The 16,779-nt window shown below is 44.2% G+C and overlaps 1 protein-coding gene across 1 annotated transcript in view; it reads right to left on the reverse strand.

The window, feature by feature from the left end:
* Positions 1-305: 305 nt before the first annotated feature.
* FAH (fumarylacetoacetate hydrolase) overlaps positions 306-16,779 on the reverse strand; it is a 31,599-nt gene continuing 15,125 nt past the window's right edge. The window contains exons 12-14 of the mRNA XM_077827693.1: positions 14,808-14,909; positions 13,003-13,120; positions 306-573 (exon numbers count right to left, since the gene is read on the reverse strand). Of these exons, the coding sequence (XP_077683819.1) occupies positions 494-573; positions 13,003-13,120; positions 14,808-14,909 (300 nt within the window). The 3' untranslated portion in view covers positions 306-493. The remainder of the gene's footprint in view (positions 574-13,002; positions 13,121-14,807; positions 14,910-16,779) is intronic.

The raw sequence follows: 16,779 nt of genomic DNA on the forward strand, positions 1-16,779 counted from the left end.
AGGAGCCCCCAATTCCCACAGAAAGTTATTCTACAAGATCTCACCCCCCATTCATGGTTCAAAATGTTCGGTCTACATTTTCTTTGCTAATGTAATCCACCTGCTCCTGGCTTGTACCATGCAAAGCTCCTCCTCTGACTCACTGGTGTTTACATCCGCCAAGGGACTTGGAGAAAATAAGGCTGCCCCAGCTCAGAATGCCCACTACTAATGGACGGTGTACAAGGACTCTACTTACATCTATGGAGCTTAACCAGGACAGCATCACAGTCAGCGTCAGAAAGAGAGAACACCGAAGGCAACTGCATCATTAAGATATTTATTGAGAACAGTTAAAACACTCGGAAAACTCCAACCATTTATATAAAAAAATACGGATTTGAACACCATGCATGTGCACACACACATTTTAATTTCTTCAGGTCAGAGAACTGTTACGTCAGGAACGTGGTGAGGCTTCTTCCCTTCCTAAAAAGTCATCTTGTGCAGGCAATCATGGAACAGAGATGGCTGGAAGCACTTTTCCTGAACATTGGCCAAATCCCACTCGGTACCCATTTCCCTGGCAGTGACCTGGAATGGGGAGAGGAAGAGAGTCACAAGAGGGGCACCCAGTGATTTTTACAATAAGTAAAAAAATAAAATAGCACAAACTGTAGTACCAACACGAAAGGGAACAAAATGAATGTAAATACACTGACGTAGGCCTAGCTCCTTAACTGTGCTCAGTTGGGGTGATCCAAACTCCACTGACCCAAAGTTTCCCATTGACATTGAGGGGCTTTTGATCAGGCCAGTACACATTGGATACCAATGAGGGGAGGGGGCTGTAAGGCAATATTTGTGGGTCCCCAAACCTGGGGCTGGTTCTATGCTGGCCTGGTCTCTGGTGTAGTTTAGAGCAGCCTTAGGAGAATCCTCAGCTTGCCAGACCATCAATGGGATGGCTACATTTAAAAAACCAAAACTAATGGTCAGATCCTCAACTAGTATAAATTGGACTAGCCCATTAAATTGAATTGGCACGGCTCCACTGACACCAGCTGAGGATCTGGCTCAAGATGTCCACTATGCTCCATTATATAAACAATGAATGTCTACAACTGCTGCCAATGTTGCCGGTCATTGATTACATCTGCAACTACAGAATGATTTGACCTCTCAATACTCATGCAAGCTGTGAGTTGACACACTGACATATTGTCCTACATATTTATTTTTTTAATTCCACAATCCTGGGGTATGTGGCTGCTGCAAGTCCCCCCTCAGTACTGGTGCATTCTGCCATGTACTGTACATATTCAGAAAGAGCAATCCATTAGTTCAGCTTGCAGAGAAAGCAGGAAAGGAAACTCAGCTGAAGGCATTTCATCCCGTATGCATCAGGCATACCTGAAAACGTAATACTGAGATGAAGCAACAGATAGAATTACTGCAGACCTCAGCTGATAATGTTTAGTGAAGGGAAAGACATCAGTGGTATAACATGTCCCGTTAGTTTATTTTAAGGAGCAATTTCATTGTCAAAAGATACACTCTTCCCTGCATGTAACTAAATGGTACAGTAGTTCCAGTGATTCATCTGTCTCTGAATTTCTATTAGAGAGAGAGAGTTAATGTTATTCAGATCATTTGTATCTTCTCACTGAGGGCTTGTCTTCACTGCAATGTTAGCTCAAGGTATAACTCAATGTTACCCCGAACCTGACTCCTGTTTACACACAAAAATTTCTAGCTCAGGTAAAGTGACGCTTTAAATGCGAACTAGCTGGTCCACTGGGGTAGGGGTGCGGGAGTGTGCACTGAAGCTTGAGTGCTGCAGACACTTAAGCTAGCAATGCAGTGGGAATGCAGCTACAGGCTACAACTTGTGTTAGCACAACTCACCAGGTGCTATGCCAATCAACCAGCCTGTGTAGTTCAAACGTTTAGTCATGTGGCCACTCTCCCTTGAGCTAGGCTCACAGAACTCACAGCCCAGAGGGACAGTGGGAAAAGCCACCTTTGTGCTCTCCCAATCTTCATAGAATCATAGGACTGGAAGGGACCTCGAGAGGTCATCTAGTCCAGTCCCCTGCACACGTGGCAGGACTAAGTATTATCTAGACCATCCCTGACAGGTGTTTGTCCAACCTGCTCTTCAAAATCCCCAATGATGGAGATTCCACAACCTCCCCAGGCAATTTATTCCAGTGCTTAACCACCCTGACAGTTAGGAAGTTTTTCCTAATGTTCAACCTAAACCTCCCTTGCTGCAATTTAAGCCCATTGCTTCTTGCCCTATCCTCAGAGGTTAAGAAAACAATTTTGCTTCCTCCTCCTTGTAGCAACCTTTTACATACTTGAAAACTTATGTCCCCCCTCAGTTTTCTCTTGTCCAGACTAAGCAAACCCAATTTTTTCACTCTTCCCTCATAGGTCATGTTTTCCAGACCTCTGATCATTTTTGTCACTCTTCTCTGGACTCTCTCCAATTTGTCCACATCCTTCCTGAAATGCGGTGCCCAGAACTGGACACAATACTCCAGTTAAGGCCTAATCAGCGTGGAGTAGAGCGGAAGAATTACTTCTCATGGCTTGCTTACAACACTCCTGCTAATACATCACAGAAGCAGGTTTGGTTTTTTTGCAACAGTGTCACACTGTTGACTCATATTTAGCATGTGGTCCACTATGACCCCCAGATCCCTTTCCACAGTACTGCTTCCTAGACAGCCATTTCCCATTTTGTATGTGTGCAACTGGTGGTTCCTTCCTAAGTGGGGTACTTTGCATTTGTCCTGATTGAACTTCATCCTATTTACTTCAGACCAATTTTCCTGTTTGTCCATCTTGGGTTGCTCTGGGGGCTAGAGAAGCCCCTTTGCAGGTCTAAATTACTGTAGCTTCCCTGGGCTGTAGCCAATGACCCAAATTTCTTCCACAGTGCTGCAGCCCCTTCTGCTCCTGTCATTCCCCTACACCATCCAAGGGCAGCCTTCTGGCTGTCGGCCATAGTGCCTGCATCAGGGAAATCCTCCCCCAGCTGAATATGGGGCATTTATTTTGCTCTGGCCTGTTTCCGCAGCATAAACAGGCTGAACCAGGGAGTGAGGATCTCATTCATGGTGTCTGGAAAAAAAGGCTTTACAGCATTCCACTGCGGTGATTCATAGCAACATTGTCCTTACTTCCTAATTATATATGTAGCGGAGACTGTCCTCTTACTTGATTGCTCCCAAAGTAGAGTGTGTTATTGCTAGTTTTTACAAGGCACTGAAATCATTCAGTTGGCAACAGGGCAGGTGACTACTCACTTAAGCAGCTTCGGCATCTGCACTCCCTTTCCTGACATTAGAGGCTTCAACAGGACCTTAAAGGAGATTTTTCAGCTCTTGACTTTACCAAGGAGTGCTTTTCAGAGAAACAAGTCCTAAAGAAATAGAATTTCTCATTCCCTCTTCAGTCCACTCACACTGAGGGGTTGTCTCTGAATCATATCACAGAATGCTTGCATCTATGCTCTGTTCATCCCAGAGATTCTTTGTAATGCTGATAAAGCAGTGGAGTTTTCCTTGAGAGAGCAGATTCCACTTCTTACGAGAACTCAGGCTGTAACCCAGAGGTCTAGGGAAACTCTGTCTCTTTCCAAGGATCAAATGTTGAAAAACTTAGTGCAGAGAAGTGATCAGGTCTGAAACTCAAGTAGCCAAGGCATAAAGAGAGGAATAGATACTAAAAGGGAGAAAGCCATCTTTGACTAGGTCAGACTGGAGTGACACTTGGATATAATATTAAATGAGAACAGTGTCACACTGGCCACCTACATGCCAAAAAACCTCCAAAAAACCATGACTTTGGAAAAGAAAATGCAGACTCTGAACTTTATAACTGGCCAAATTCCTGCTCAGGTTTATTGTAATGACTGTCAGTGAGGTTAAATGAGTTGGGGGTTAAATATTGAACACATTTATTCAAAAGGGCCTGCTAAGCACTAACAATCAACATGTTTACTCTTGGGGTTGGAAACCAATTCAGATTTCACACAGCAGACGAACATACACAAGGAAACCTTAACGAGGATAGGAAAATGCAATGTTCCATTTGCTGAACATCATGAGTACACGTGCTCTTTGCCCCCAAAATATTTGATGTTTTCTAGTCTCACCAACTGGATACTCTCACAAAAAACCAACCTTCCACATAAACTTCCTCGTGGTTGGACTTTACAAAAACTAGACAAGCCATTTACAACACACACTTTGCTTCTCTACAAAAGAAAAAGGACACTAAACTACCTAAACTACTACATGCCACAAGGGGCCACAGCAATGGTTCCCTTACCCCACCCAGCAATATTGTTAATCTATCCAACTATACTCTTAGCCCAGCAGAAATATCTGTCCTATCTCGGGCCCTCTCCTTCTGCCCCACCACCTCTACGAACATGATACAGTTCTGTGGTGACCTAGAACCCTATTTTCGACGTCTCTGACTCAAGGAATATTTCCAACACACCTCTGAACAACATACTAACCCACAGAGACCTTCCTACCAAGACTACAAAAAGGATTCTGGGTGGACTCCTCCTGAAGGTCGAAACAACAGACAGGACTTCTACATAGAATGCTTCCGCCAATGTGCACAGGCTGAAATTGTGGAAAAGCAGCATCACGTGCCCCATAACCTTAGCTGTGCAAAACATAATGCTATCCACAGCCTCAGAAACAACTCTGACATCATAATCAAAAAGGCTGACAAAGGAGGTGCTGTTGTCATCATGAATAGGTCAGAATATGAAGAAGCAGCTGCTCGGCAGCTCTCCAACACCACTTTCTACAAGCCATTACCCTTTGATCCCACTGAGGATTACCAAAAGAAACTACAGCATTTGCTCAAGAAACTCCCTGAAAAAGCACAAGAACAAATCCGTACAGACACATCTCTGGAACCCCGACCTGGGGTATTCTATCTGCTACCCAAGATCAATAAACCTGGAAATCCTGGATGCCTCATCATCTCAGGCATTGGCACCCTGACAGCAGGATTGTCTGGCTATGTAGACTCCCTCCTCAGGCCCTACGCTACCAGCACTCCCAGCTATCTTCGAGACACCACTGACTTCCTGAGGAAACTACAATCCATCAGTGATCTTCCTGAAAACACCATCCTGGCCACTATGGATGTAGAAGCCCTCTACACCAATGTTCCACACAAAGATGGACTACAAGCTGTCAGGAACAGTATCCCCGATAATGTCATGGCAAACCCGGTGGCTGAACTTTGTGACTTTGTCCTCACCCATAACTATTTCACATTTGGGGACAATGTATACCTTCAAATCAGCAGCACTGCTATGGGTACCCGCATGGCCCCACAGTATGCTAACATTTTTATGGCTGACTTAGAACAACGCTTCCTCAGCTCTCGTCCCCTAATGCCCCTACTCTACTTGCGCTATATTGATGACATCTTCATCATCTGGATCCATGGAAAAGAAGCCCTTGAGGAATTCCACCATGATTTCAACAATTTCCATCCCACCATCAACCTCAGCCTGGACCAGTTCACACAAGAAATCCACTTCCTAGACACTATGGTGCTAATAAGCGATGGTCACATAACCACCACCCTATACAGGAAACCTACGGACCGCTATTCCTACCTACATGCCTCCAGCTTTCATCCAGACCACACCACGCGATCCATTGTCTACAGCCAAGCTCTACGATACAACTGCATTTGCTCCAACCCCTCAGACAGAGACAAACACCCAAAAGATCTCTATCAAGCATTCTTACAACTACAATACCCACCTGCTGAAGTGAAGAAACAGATTGACAGAGCCAGAAGAGTACCCAGAAGTTACCTACTACAGGTCAGGCCCAACAAAGAAAACAACAGAACGCCACTAGCCATCACCTTCAGCCCCCAACTAAAACCTCTCCAGTGCATCAAGGATCTACAACCTATCCTGAAGGACGACCCATCACCCTCACAGATCTTGTGGGACAGGCCAGTCCTTGCTTACAGACAGTCCCCCAACCTGAAGCAAATACTCACCAGCAACCACACACCAGAACCACTAACCCAGGAACCTATCCTTGCAACAAAGCCCGTTGCCAACTGTGTCCACATATCTATTCAGGGGACACCATCATAGGGCCTAATCACATCAGCCACACTATCAGAGGCTCGTTCACCTGCACATCCACCAATGTGATATATGCCATCATGTGCCAGCAATGCCCCTCTGCCATGTACATTGGCCAAACTGGACAGTCTCTACGTAAAAGAATAAATGGACACAAATCAGACGTCAAGAATTATAACATTCAAAAAAAAGTTGGAGAACACTTCAATCTCTTTGGTCACTCGATTACAGACCTAAAAGTTACAATTCTTCAACAAAAAAACTTCAAAAACAGACTCCAACGAGAGACTGCTGAATTGGAATTAATTTGCAAACTGGATATAATTAACTTCGGCTTGAATAGAGACTGGGAATGGATGGGTCATTACACAAAGTAAAACTATCTCCCCATGTTTATTCCACCCCCCACTGTTCCTCAGATGTTCTTGTCAACTGCTGGAAATGGAACACCTTGATTATCACTACAAAAGGTCTCCACGCACCCCCCACCCCCGGCTCTCCCGCTGGTAATATCTCACCTTAAGTGATCACTCTCGTTACAGTGTATATGGTAACACCCATTGTTTCATGTTCTCTATGTATATAAATCTCCCCATTGTATTTTCCATTGAATGCATCGATGAAGTGAGCTGTAGCTCATGAAAGCTTATGCGCAAATAAATTTTTTAGTCTCTAAGGTGCCACAAGCACTCCTTTTCTTTTTGCACATATACCTAGTTATCTGCAGGGCCAGCTGGTCCAGCACTGTCCCTTCTCTGGAGATGAACTCCAGCCCTGTCCCCATCCTACAGGCATACCAGGGTGGAGGAGGAAAAGTTCTCGTAGTATTGATATCCTCACCCTTGTCCTTGGCAGTGCCCCTCCTCCCACAGAACCCAGAAGACCGGGTGCGTATATAGTTCCTGAGTGCTACTTCCCACCCCACAGACCCAGCTGAGAGGTTCAGTAAAAATCTCCTGGCACCCTCATCCTCATCCCCCACAAAGGTAAAGCAACTTAGAGTGAGCTGGTCTTCTCCCTTCTCTCTAACAGACCTGGGCTCCCCGCTAGCCACTCTGACCAGGAGCTAACTTGTCATATGAATGACATTCAAACAGCAGCCTGTTGGCTCATCACTAGTAAACACTACTTAAGTCAGTCACAGGGCTCTGAGGAGTCAACGAAGTTTCCATTAATCTTTGTTCGGCTTCATTGCTGGTGATTTTTAGCACAATGTGCTATCCTTGCGGTCCAATATAATTGAGAGCAGTAACAAGGTGTAGCACGGTTAATGGAGCAGGCTCTGTGGACCTGTCAGCCAACACCACGGCCCCCAAGGAAAGACTGAAGGAACTACAGATACATTTTGAAACATGCCACAGTGCCGTTTAGCGAAAGAAATCTTGTAATACCAGCTCCCAGGAGAAACATTTCTCAGGAACAATACATTGCTCTTGGTTTATTTATGTTAGGTTTCCCTGAAATAGCTTAAGGAGGAGGGGGGAGGGGTTAATTCAAGTGGAAATTTGAAACAAACAAAAGTAGGCAATAAATCATTGGTTGGGCACTTGGTAAGACAGGCCTTAGTCCTGCCTTGGGACAGGCTGTAATAGGCCTACACTCTAACCTGTGCAGTAAAGGCTTTGGTTCGACTTACCATATGTCACTAAATATGAGGGCATCCCGAACTAGCTCAGGAGCCAGCCCTGGAGCATACATTTCCTTTTACATACATCAGCAGTTGGGCTTTACAAATGTTTTGATCTATTGTAGCTGTGGAACATTGTTTATTTCAAAATAGCACACTGTTAGCATCACTAACTTGGCTTAATGCACATCTATCAACATGCAATGTTCTGTGTTGTGTTAGCGTTACGTTATATTATTTTAATTGTCCCACTGATAAACGATGTTCGAGATTTGAAACAGCCGTCTAAAAGGAAAGTTCTTATTAAGCACCAAGGAGATCGTGGGCCACATTCTAACGCCCTGGCTCATGCAGAGTAGCCACTAGTTGATGTCAATGGAACCACTTGAAGAGTAAAAATACTATTTATTTACTGTGAGCAAGGGTGTCAGAATCTAACCTATGGCATAGTGGTTAGAGTATGTCACACGTATTCAGGACCCTGGGGTTCTATTCACAGCTTAGCTCCTGATGTATTGGACCTTCCACAAGGCATCAAAACCCCTGTGAGGTTTAGTTATTAACCTAGAACTCTCAGAGCATCAGTCAGGGCTACAATGGAGAGCCCAAAAGGCTTCTATCAAACTGGGTGGCAATTACAGTTGGCTGGGAAATAATTTCATTTCCTGCCAAAAATGTTGAACAATGTTTCCATTGAATATTTTCCTAACTTGGGGGAGGAGGCAAGGGTGGAGTGGGTGTAAAAACAGCCAAACCCCCGATTTTTTTTTTAAAAATGAAAACTTTACAAAACCAGATCTTTTTCATGAAAATCTTTAAAAAAATACTTTGTAGCCAAAATAACAACAACAAAAAAACACTGACAGTAAAAATTTGACCCGCTCCATTTTCAATGATCTATTAACACATTTCATTAAAATCCAATAGTTTTATACCAGCTTTCATCCAAGGATCTCAAAGCAGTTTACAAACAGCAATACAGACAGTCTTGGCATCCTGTGAGGAAGATGTTACCCCTCCAGATCCATCCAGCCAGTGCTTTTCATTCCGTTAGGAAAATGAAGCACCAGGCTGAGATACTCAGTATCTGAAAATCAGGCTACTTATTCTGGTGCTTGAGCACGGATTGAGTGTCCAAGCACCGAGATTTGAACTTTTCTGATCTAGCTGACCTTTCCTAGGTGGCAGAATCTGTATCAATCAAGAATAATCTCATTAAGTACTAGCTGTTTTGCCTCAGATAATGCACAGTGCATATCGAGATGGAAGAGGAAATGCTCCCCTTTGTTCCACATTTTGCTTAGAAGCAGACAATAACTTGAGTGGTGTATTGCGAGCTCAGCTTTGGCCTGCAGAAAGAGGAGACAAGTGTAGGGTTACCATAGTTCAGGTTCCCCAGAAGAGGACACTGCGTGGTCGGGGGCCTGAAAGCGGAGTCCAGTTGGGTGGTACCTGTGGCAGGGGTACTCGCTGGAGGTGGGGGCCAGTGTCGCTCCCTGCCATGGTGGCAGGCACAAGAGCAGGACACAGCGACAGCCATCAGTCAGGGCCTCCCTGCAGGATCCCCTCCCCACGGCTGGGAGATGGGCAGATGTGGCTGCAGGAGAATGGACCAATCAGCTGCAGATGCAGAGGAGGGACCGATCAGGAAGTGGACCAATTGGGGCTCTTTCTGAGCTACACCATCTGCTCTGCAAAAATCCAGGACATTTCTTGATATTTGAAACATCTGCCAGGACAGAGGATGGAGACTCAAAAAAAGAGGCAATGTTCTGGAAAAACAGGACGTATGGTAACCCCAGACAAGGGGAATCTGCCTATTAGCAGGTGGTGGGGAGTGGGAGTGGGGGCAGCTGCAACGATGATTTAAAAAGCAAGAGGAAGTTCTGAAATGTCACTACTACGGGACCTGCACTTCATTCACACTAGTGGGCCCATTCACCTCACCTAACTACCCCACTTGGTGCACAGAGGTCATCGCAGTGCAACGGTAAATTCCACAGCCTCTGCACAGTGCTCTCCGAACAAACCCAACCCACAGAGAAGTGAACACATGGCGAGGCTCCATGTCCATCTCTGCACATAAATCTTCATTGCCTTCTTGTCGATCATACTGTCACCATTACCCCTCTGGATATCCCAGCTCATTTACTGCAGCTGTTGTCAGTTTCAGTAACATATTTTCTATTTCCGTTCTTGGTTCAGGGGATCTATTACAGGGCCCGCTCTTGTGACGTCAGAGCTGTTAATCTTGCCGATGCTTTCGAAGCGGTTAATGGGCTGTACTGATGTGCATGCACTGCCGTGTGCTGGATTTTGCCACCTCATTTATTTCAGTGCTCTCTTTGAAGGGCCCCTGCAGTGTCTGCTTAGCTTCATACTCAGACCTTGCATCAACGCTCCTTCGCTTGGCTAGAATTATTTTCCTGTCTTCATTCCTTAATTGCCGAAATAGCCAGCTGGGTAAGGCACCGTAGTTTTGCCTCTGTGCTGTAGGTATCCCCCGCCTAGGATAGTCCTTGCAAGTTTCCCAGTCCCCAAAAAATGTTCCTTTCACCAGACATATGTACCAGCCTCCATGACTTAGTCACAATTGTTTCCTCTTGCTCACGTCACATTCATTAATTCTTCCTAGCACTTTGGCAGCTTCGTTGTCTGTGTAAATCCTGTGGGGTACTCCACTTAGTATGTGTAAGAACTGGGGGGTGGGGGAGAATGGAAGAAGCTGTTCAGATCAAGGTTAGGTTCTGGCTAGTGAGATTTGTTGATATGAAAAATTTCACAAACAGTTCTCTAAAATGGCCAGCAGAGGAACTGAGGAGATGTCTGCAAAATTGGGTCAAAAAATCTCACAAGAATAGCTTCACCCCATATCAAAAACAGGAGGAAAAAAGCAATTTCTGGTTCTGAATCTGACCTTGAACTAAAAACACAGGAGTCGGGTTTGGATCCAGGAATCTGAACTGGAACCCCCTCTACCAGATTCAAAACGGTTTAGATCTAGGATTCTGGGTTCGGCTCCTGCAGCCAGGACAAATGGCTCAAGTGCATGGAGGCTTTGGCTGGGAGTTTCAGAGGAGCCTAAGGGAGGCAGGCACTCAAACCCTATTGAAATTCAGTAGGCACCTGTTGTGATAACTGGGCCAACAAATTTACCCTAAGTCTGAGCTTAACTGTGAAAAGTGAGTGAAAGTTCACAAAATGTTACAATAACAAAACGTTGAAAACAGGGAAAGATGGGGAAAAAAAAAGACTGAATTAGCCCAAACAAAAAGGCCTACTGATAAAATTCAAAGACTTTATTAAGATAGTGTCTGGTAAACCAGAACAGTGGGAGACCGGCAATCAATGAACCAAAATTGGTGTGTCCAAATTAGGCCCATTGGCTGATAAAATAACGAAGGAGTGAATGACTCTGCCCATCGCTCCTCCTAAGGGCTCCTTAAAATAAAAGTGTTTGAGGAAAACTGGTAGAGAGGAAGCGAAATGGAACAATTGCTGATTCAAAGAAGGGAAAGGAGTGAGCTTCACCATCATGGCTGCCACCCTCATTGTCACCTGGGACCCTGGGATCCACTGTAGCATCATTGGGTCTTCATTGTTCCGATCACAAGAAATGTCCCAACTAGATCAAGCCAAGAGAGGGAGTCAGAGATGACATCTCTACCTCTACTGGCTTCGGCTAAATCCCGAACACCACAAGGTATGTGGAGACTCTCTCACATTCACACTGTCTTTTTCCTTTCCCACCTTATTTCTTCTCTTTCCTATCCTCCTTTTGCCTTCTGTCTATGAAAAGTCTGGCTTAGCCAGCCAAGACTGTATATTTTGCAACACCTCTGTAAGCCTGTGACCACAGAAGCATATAAAAGCAATGCCCTAAAACATCCTGATGCTGGTATGAGTTTGCCAGGACTCGGAGTGGCTGATACGACTGTGTGCTGTGCCTGGGTTTTCCAGCAGCAAGGTTGCAAGGCAGAATCAACACCAGAGACAGAAGCTGCCCTTTTTATCTTTAGGTTTCTGTCTGTCTGTCTTGTTTTCTAGGAAACGGGACCAGACTTCAACAGCAGCAGCACCACCTCATTTCAACTAATTCTTTCTTTTCTCCAAAAAGGTCAGTCATTACTGATGGTTAGTCTCTAAGGTGCCACAAGTACTCCTTTTCTTTTTGTGAGTACCACCTAAGAGACTGTTAAACAAGTGGGGGTTTCTGTCTAAAAACTCTCTATAGCTCAAGGGGAAATGGAACAAGGGATGTTGTTAAAATGAAAGCCGTGCTTAATACTTTACATTCCAAATACTTAAACCATTTTCCCTTCTCGTTCTGTATCTTTAATAAGAGGCTTAATGGTGTTTGCCATGGTACTAAGCAGGCTGAGGTCTCTGTATACCAACCCTTTTTGAAATTGTTTAATGTTAGACCACGTCAGGGGCATTTAACACCTTTGACTCTTTGGGTCCATACATTCCATCTAAATTACACCACCACACCTAACTCTTTAAGGCCCCTTTCAAAATCCCAGTCCTTAGTGTCACGATGGAAAAAACCAAACACCTCCTTTGCTTTCCATAGCAGCTTTTATGCTACCTAAAGGAACAACACTATCACACATCTCTATGGAGAGGGAAGTGTCAAAAGAGGAGTAACAAAGTATCACATGTTATTTTTAGTTTGCAAAAAACCCCAGATCAAAACTACTAGCCCCCAACGTATTTTTGTGCATTGCACACTATATATGACTACAGTTATGTGCGTGTGCACGTGCGTGCATGCAGTAACTACTTAAGGGAAAGGCTGGCTAGTGAAAAGCATCACCATTCCTGCTCTGGTGCTGTCTTTTCAGGTCATTCAAAAATATCTGGCAACTTTATTTGATATAAAGGCTATAATTAAGTGGGGGGGGGGCAGGGAGGGGGCAGAACAGAAATCCTGGCATCATGCTCAAAAGGGATCTCTGAACCTAGGAAATGGGGAGCCCACGTGCTTCAATACCAGGGTAACAGGCACTGTATAATACCCAAAAATAGACAGACACTTACAAACAGACCCATACAGCAGATATAGCAGGGGACAGTTTATCCCCCTGCCTTTACCTCCCAGGAACCAGGAAGGGGTCATGTGCAGCTAGGAATTCACAGGCAGCCTGACTCCCACTAGAAATGCTATACATAAAACAACTAGGGGCCACACGCCGTGGTACTCGGCCAGAGAACACACTCATAATCATTTGGTTGTTACCTGTTATAATGACTTCATCCCCATCCTGCAGAAATTTACGAGAATGTCCATTCCCAAGGTCAATTACTTTTGTTCCCTTCCATGACATCTCCAGCAGGGAGCCAAAGTTCTCCGGATCCTTCAAAACATAAGTTAGTAACAGAATTCAGAGTAACAGCCGTGTTAGTCTGTATTCGCAAAAAGAAAAGGAGTACTTGTGGCACCTTAGAGACTAACCAATTTGAGCATGAGCTTTCATGAGCTATAGCTCACTTCATCGGATGCATACCGTGGATACTGCAGCAGACTTTATATACACACAGAGATCATGAAACAATACCTCCTCCCACCCCACTGTCCTGCTGGTAATAACCTGGATTTGTGCTGGAAATGGCCCAACTTGATGATCACTTTAGATAAGCTATTACCAGCAGGACAGTGGGGTGGGAGGAGGTATTGTTTCATGATCTCTGTGTGTATATAAAGTCTGCTGCAGTATCCACGGTATGCATCCGATGAAGTGAGCTGTAGCTCACGAAAGCTCATGCTCAAATAAATTGGTTAGTCTCTAAGGTGCCACAAGTACTCCTTTTCCTTTTAGTAACAGAATTGTAAAACCATTCCACATGTCTGTACTACCATTAACCACCAAGCCCCTGCTGCTGGGAGTGAGAAAACAAATACAGTATATTGTTGGATTCTGTGCAATGGAACCTTGCCAGTAACAGCCATTGATCCAGTTCATTGATGTGCTAGCTTACTCACCCATCTTGTGTTTTTAACTCCTTACTTGCTGGAGGCCACAACTGCCTAAAGCAGTCTTCTCTTTGGCATCATTAGCTTTTGTAGTGGGCACGATAAAGAAAAATTGGATCCTGTTCAAGGAAGAATGGAGCTAAATCTAGGGCACTATTTCTGCCTCTCAAGTATCTGTCTATTGCTACATTTCAGAGTCCTATTCACATTTCATTGTACAGAGGAATGCTAACTGTTGGTAAATGTTAAAAAGATTTTAATGTAAATCTGCAGCATGGTGTATTAGAGAAAAGAAAAAGCACTTCATTTATACACGTGTACCCCAGCAGGATGGTGTAAGTGCTTTATTACGCTGGCACACTGCTGGAGCCTTATAGAAGGACAGATGGCAATGCACTAGGAGCAAGATCCAACCCCCACTGATGTTTCCCAGTGGAAAGTCTCCTGATTACTTTATAGGCTATTGGACATCAGGGTATAAAATATTAACCTGTCCTTATTTTCTATTTCAGCACAAGGAAGGAAAACAACACATCACACCTCAGACCACCACTGAACAATGTCCAGCAATGTGCTGGTCAGGAGACAGAGCTCCATGAATCCCAAAAAATACATTGGAAAAAGTGGATTTTGCATTTTCTAAGTAGAGTGCAACACCAGTGCAGTATAAATGAAAATAATGGACTATGAAACTAGGTTCATACAGAATTGAGAGACTTGGAAGTGTTAACACTTTGAAAAAACAGTAACAGTAACACTTATATTATCTAGAGGTTTTCCCTCCATAGATCTCAACATACTGTTGCTGTGGGGTTTGTTTTTAACAATGAGATAGTAGCTGTAACTCACACTGCAGGATTGGGCTACTTTTGTGCTGGAATATTGTTGCCTCTAAAATACCACAACTGGCTTTTATGGATACTGACAGTAGGAAGGCTTAAAAAATATGTACTCCAAAAAGACTAAGGAAGAACTACAAAGCTGTCCATAATAAAACAAAGTGGGTTGAAGGCCAGTTTCTAGTTGCTGAGTACTTAGTTATTAGTGACAGCTGTTCGTGAAATGCTTACGGGTCCACTGATTGTTCCAGATGCCAGGAGATCTCCAGGTCTGAGGTTGCATCCATTGATGGAGTGATGAGCCAGCTGCTGTTTCATGGTCCAGTACATGTACTGGAAAAAAGGGGGAAGTGAAGGACAAACATGACTCTCAGATGTCACTAGTCTGTACAAAATGCATTTCATTCTTTCTGGATCATACTGTTAAACATTAGCCCTCAAGAACAACATCCTTATCTAATCAGGAGCCTTCAGCAGCCTAAATGGAACATTTGTAATTACTTTAAATTGATCCTCTGGCTCACTGATTAGTCTCCAGATGTATGGCCTTCTGAATATAAATAGTTTGAAGAGGTGAGAAGCAACTATTGTAACCCTACTTTCACAACATATAGCATATTAATACTACAGTTCCGTAGGCAACTGGCCTGGTCCAAAGCTCAGTGGAATCAATGGGAACCTTTCCAATGACATAATGGACTTTCAATCAGTCCCACTCTATATGAGCATTTGGCCCCTCAGCAGGAATAAGTAGATGTCAATGGAATCCTAGTAGAAGGATTTTAGCACCTGAAGGCGTGACATTAAAGTTGGGGTTATTGGCAATTTGTGGCTACCAGAGTCAGCTGTTTCTGCGCAATGTAACCAGTCCTAATTATTGTTAAATGGGTAACTAGACAGAAGAAGTGCAGATACCTGGCAGTACAGCACAGACAACATCAGTCATGTTACTAATATGACTTTCAAAGGGAAGAGCCTCTTTGGCTACTGACTCACTAACCTAGTGAGGGGTTTTTTAAATGAGGTTCAAAGGAGACCGATGAGAAAAGCCCACAGGTAGGTTTAAAAAAAAAAGTGACCTTAACAGAAGGCCAGGTGTTGACCTTAAGAGTATGTCTACGTGCAATAAAAGACCTGCGGTTGGTCCGGTCAGCTGACTTTGGGCTATACAATTATATGTAGATATTCAGAGTTGGGCTGGAGCCCAGGCTCTGTGACCACGCCCCCGCACTGGGTCTCTGAGCCTAGGCTCCAGCCTGAGCCCAAATGTCTACATTGCAATTTTATAGCCCCACAGTCCAAGTCAGCTGACCCGGGCCAGCCTGCAGGTCTTTTATTGCAGTGCAGACATACCTTAAGAAGGCTAGATGTTGGGGGCAGGAAAAAGTACAATAGGGACATAGGAGCAATAAAGGGGGAAAACAATGGGGAAATCTGCTCAACATCTTAGGTGTTTATGCACAAATGCAAGGAGTATGGGGAACACACAGGAAGAACTGGAAGGCTTAGTACCCAAGCTACATTAATTAATTAGCATAACAGACTTGGTGGGATAAATCTTGTGACTGGAATTTTGGTATAGAGGGGTAACAGTTTGTTCAGGAAGGACAGGGAGGGAAAAAACAGAAGGAGGGGTTGCTTAATACACCAAGAATATACACACTTGTAATGAGGTCCAGAAAGAGATGACAGGTTTCAGAGGAGCAGCCGTGTTAGTCTGTATCCACAAAAAGAAAGGGAGTACTTGTGGCACCTTAGAGACTAACAAATTTATTTGAGCATAAGCTTTCGTGAGCTACAGAGGCAGATCAAACATTCCGGGTGAAGACGAGAGGGGAAAATTCAGGGGTAATGTCATGTTAGGGGTTTACTATAGACCACCAAATCAGGAGGGGGTGGATGAGGCATTTCTGGAACAAACAGAAATATCCAAAACACAAGCCCTGATAGCAATGGGAGACTGACTATCCAGACATCTGTTGGAAAAGTAATATGGCAAAATATAAAAATCTCAAATTCTTGGGATGTACTGAGGACAGCTTCTTGTTTCAGAAGTTGGAGGAAGTAACTAGGGAGGCAGCTATTTTAGACTTAATTCTGACAGGGAGAAATTGGTTGTGAATCTGAAGGTGGGAGGCAATTTGGGTGAAAGTGACCATGAAACGATAGATTTAATGATTCTAAGGAAAGAAAGAGTGAGAAT

This window comes from Eretmochelys imbricata, chromosome 10 (genome assembly GCF_965152235.1).
Source record: "Eretmochelys imbricata isolate rEreImb1 chromosome 10, rEreImb1.hap1, whole genome shotgun sequence".
NCBI lineage: Eukaryota > Metazoa > Chordata > Testudines > Cheloniidae > Eretmochelys > Eretmochelys imbricata.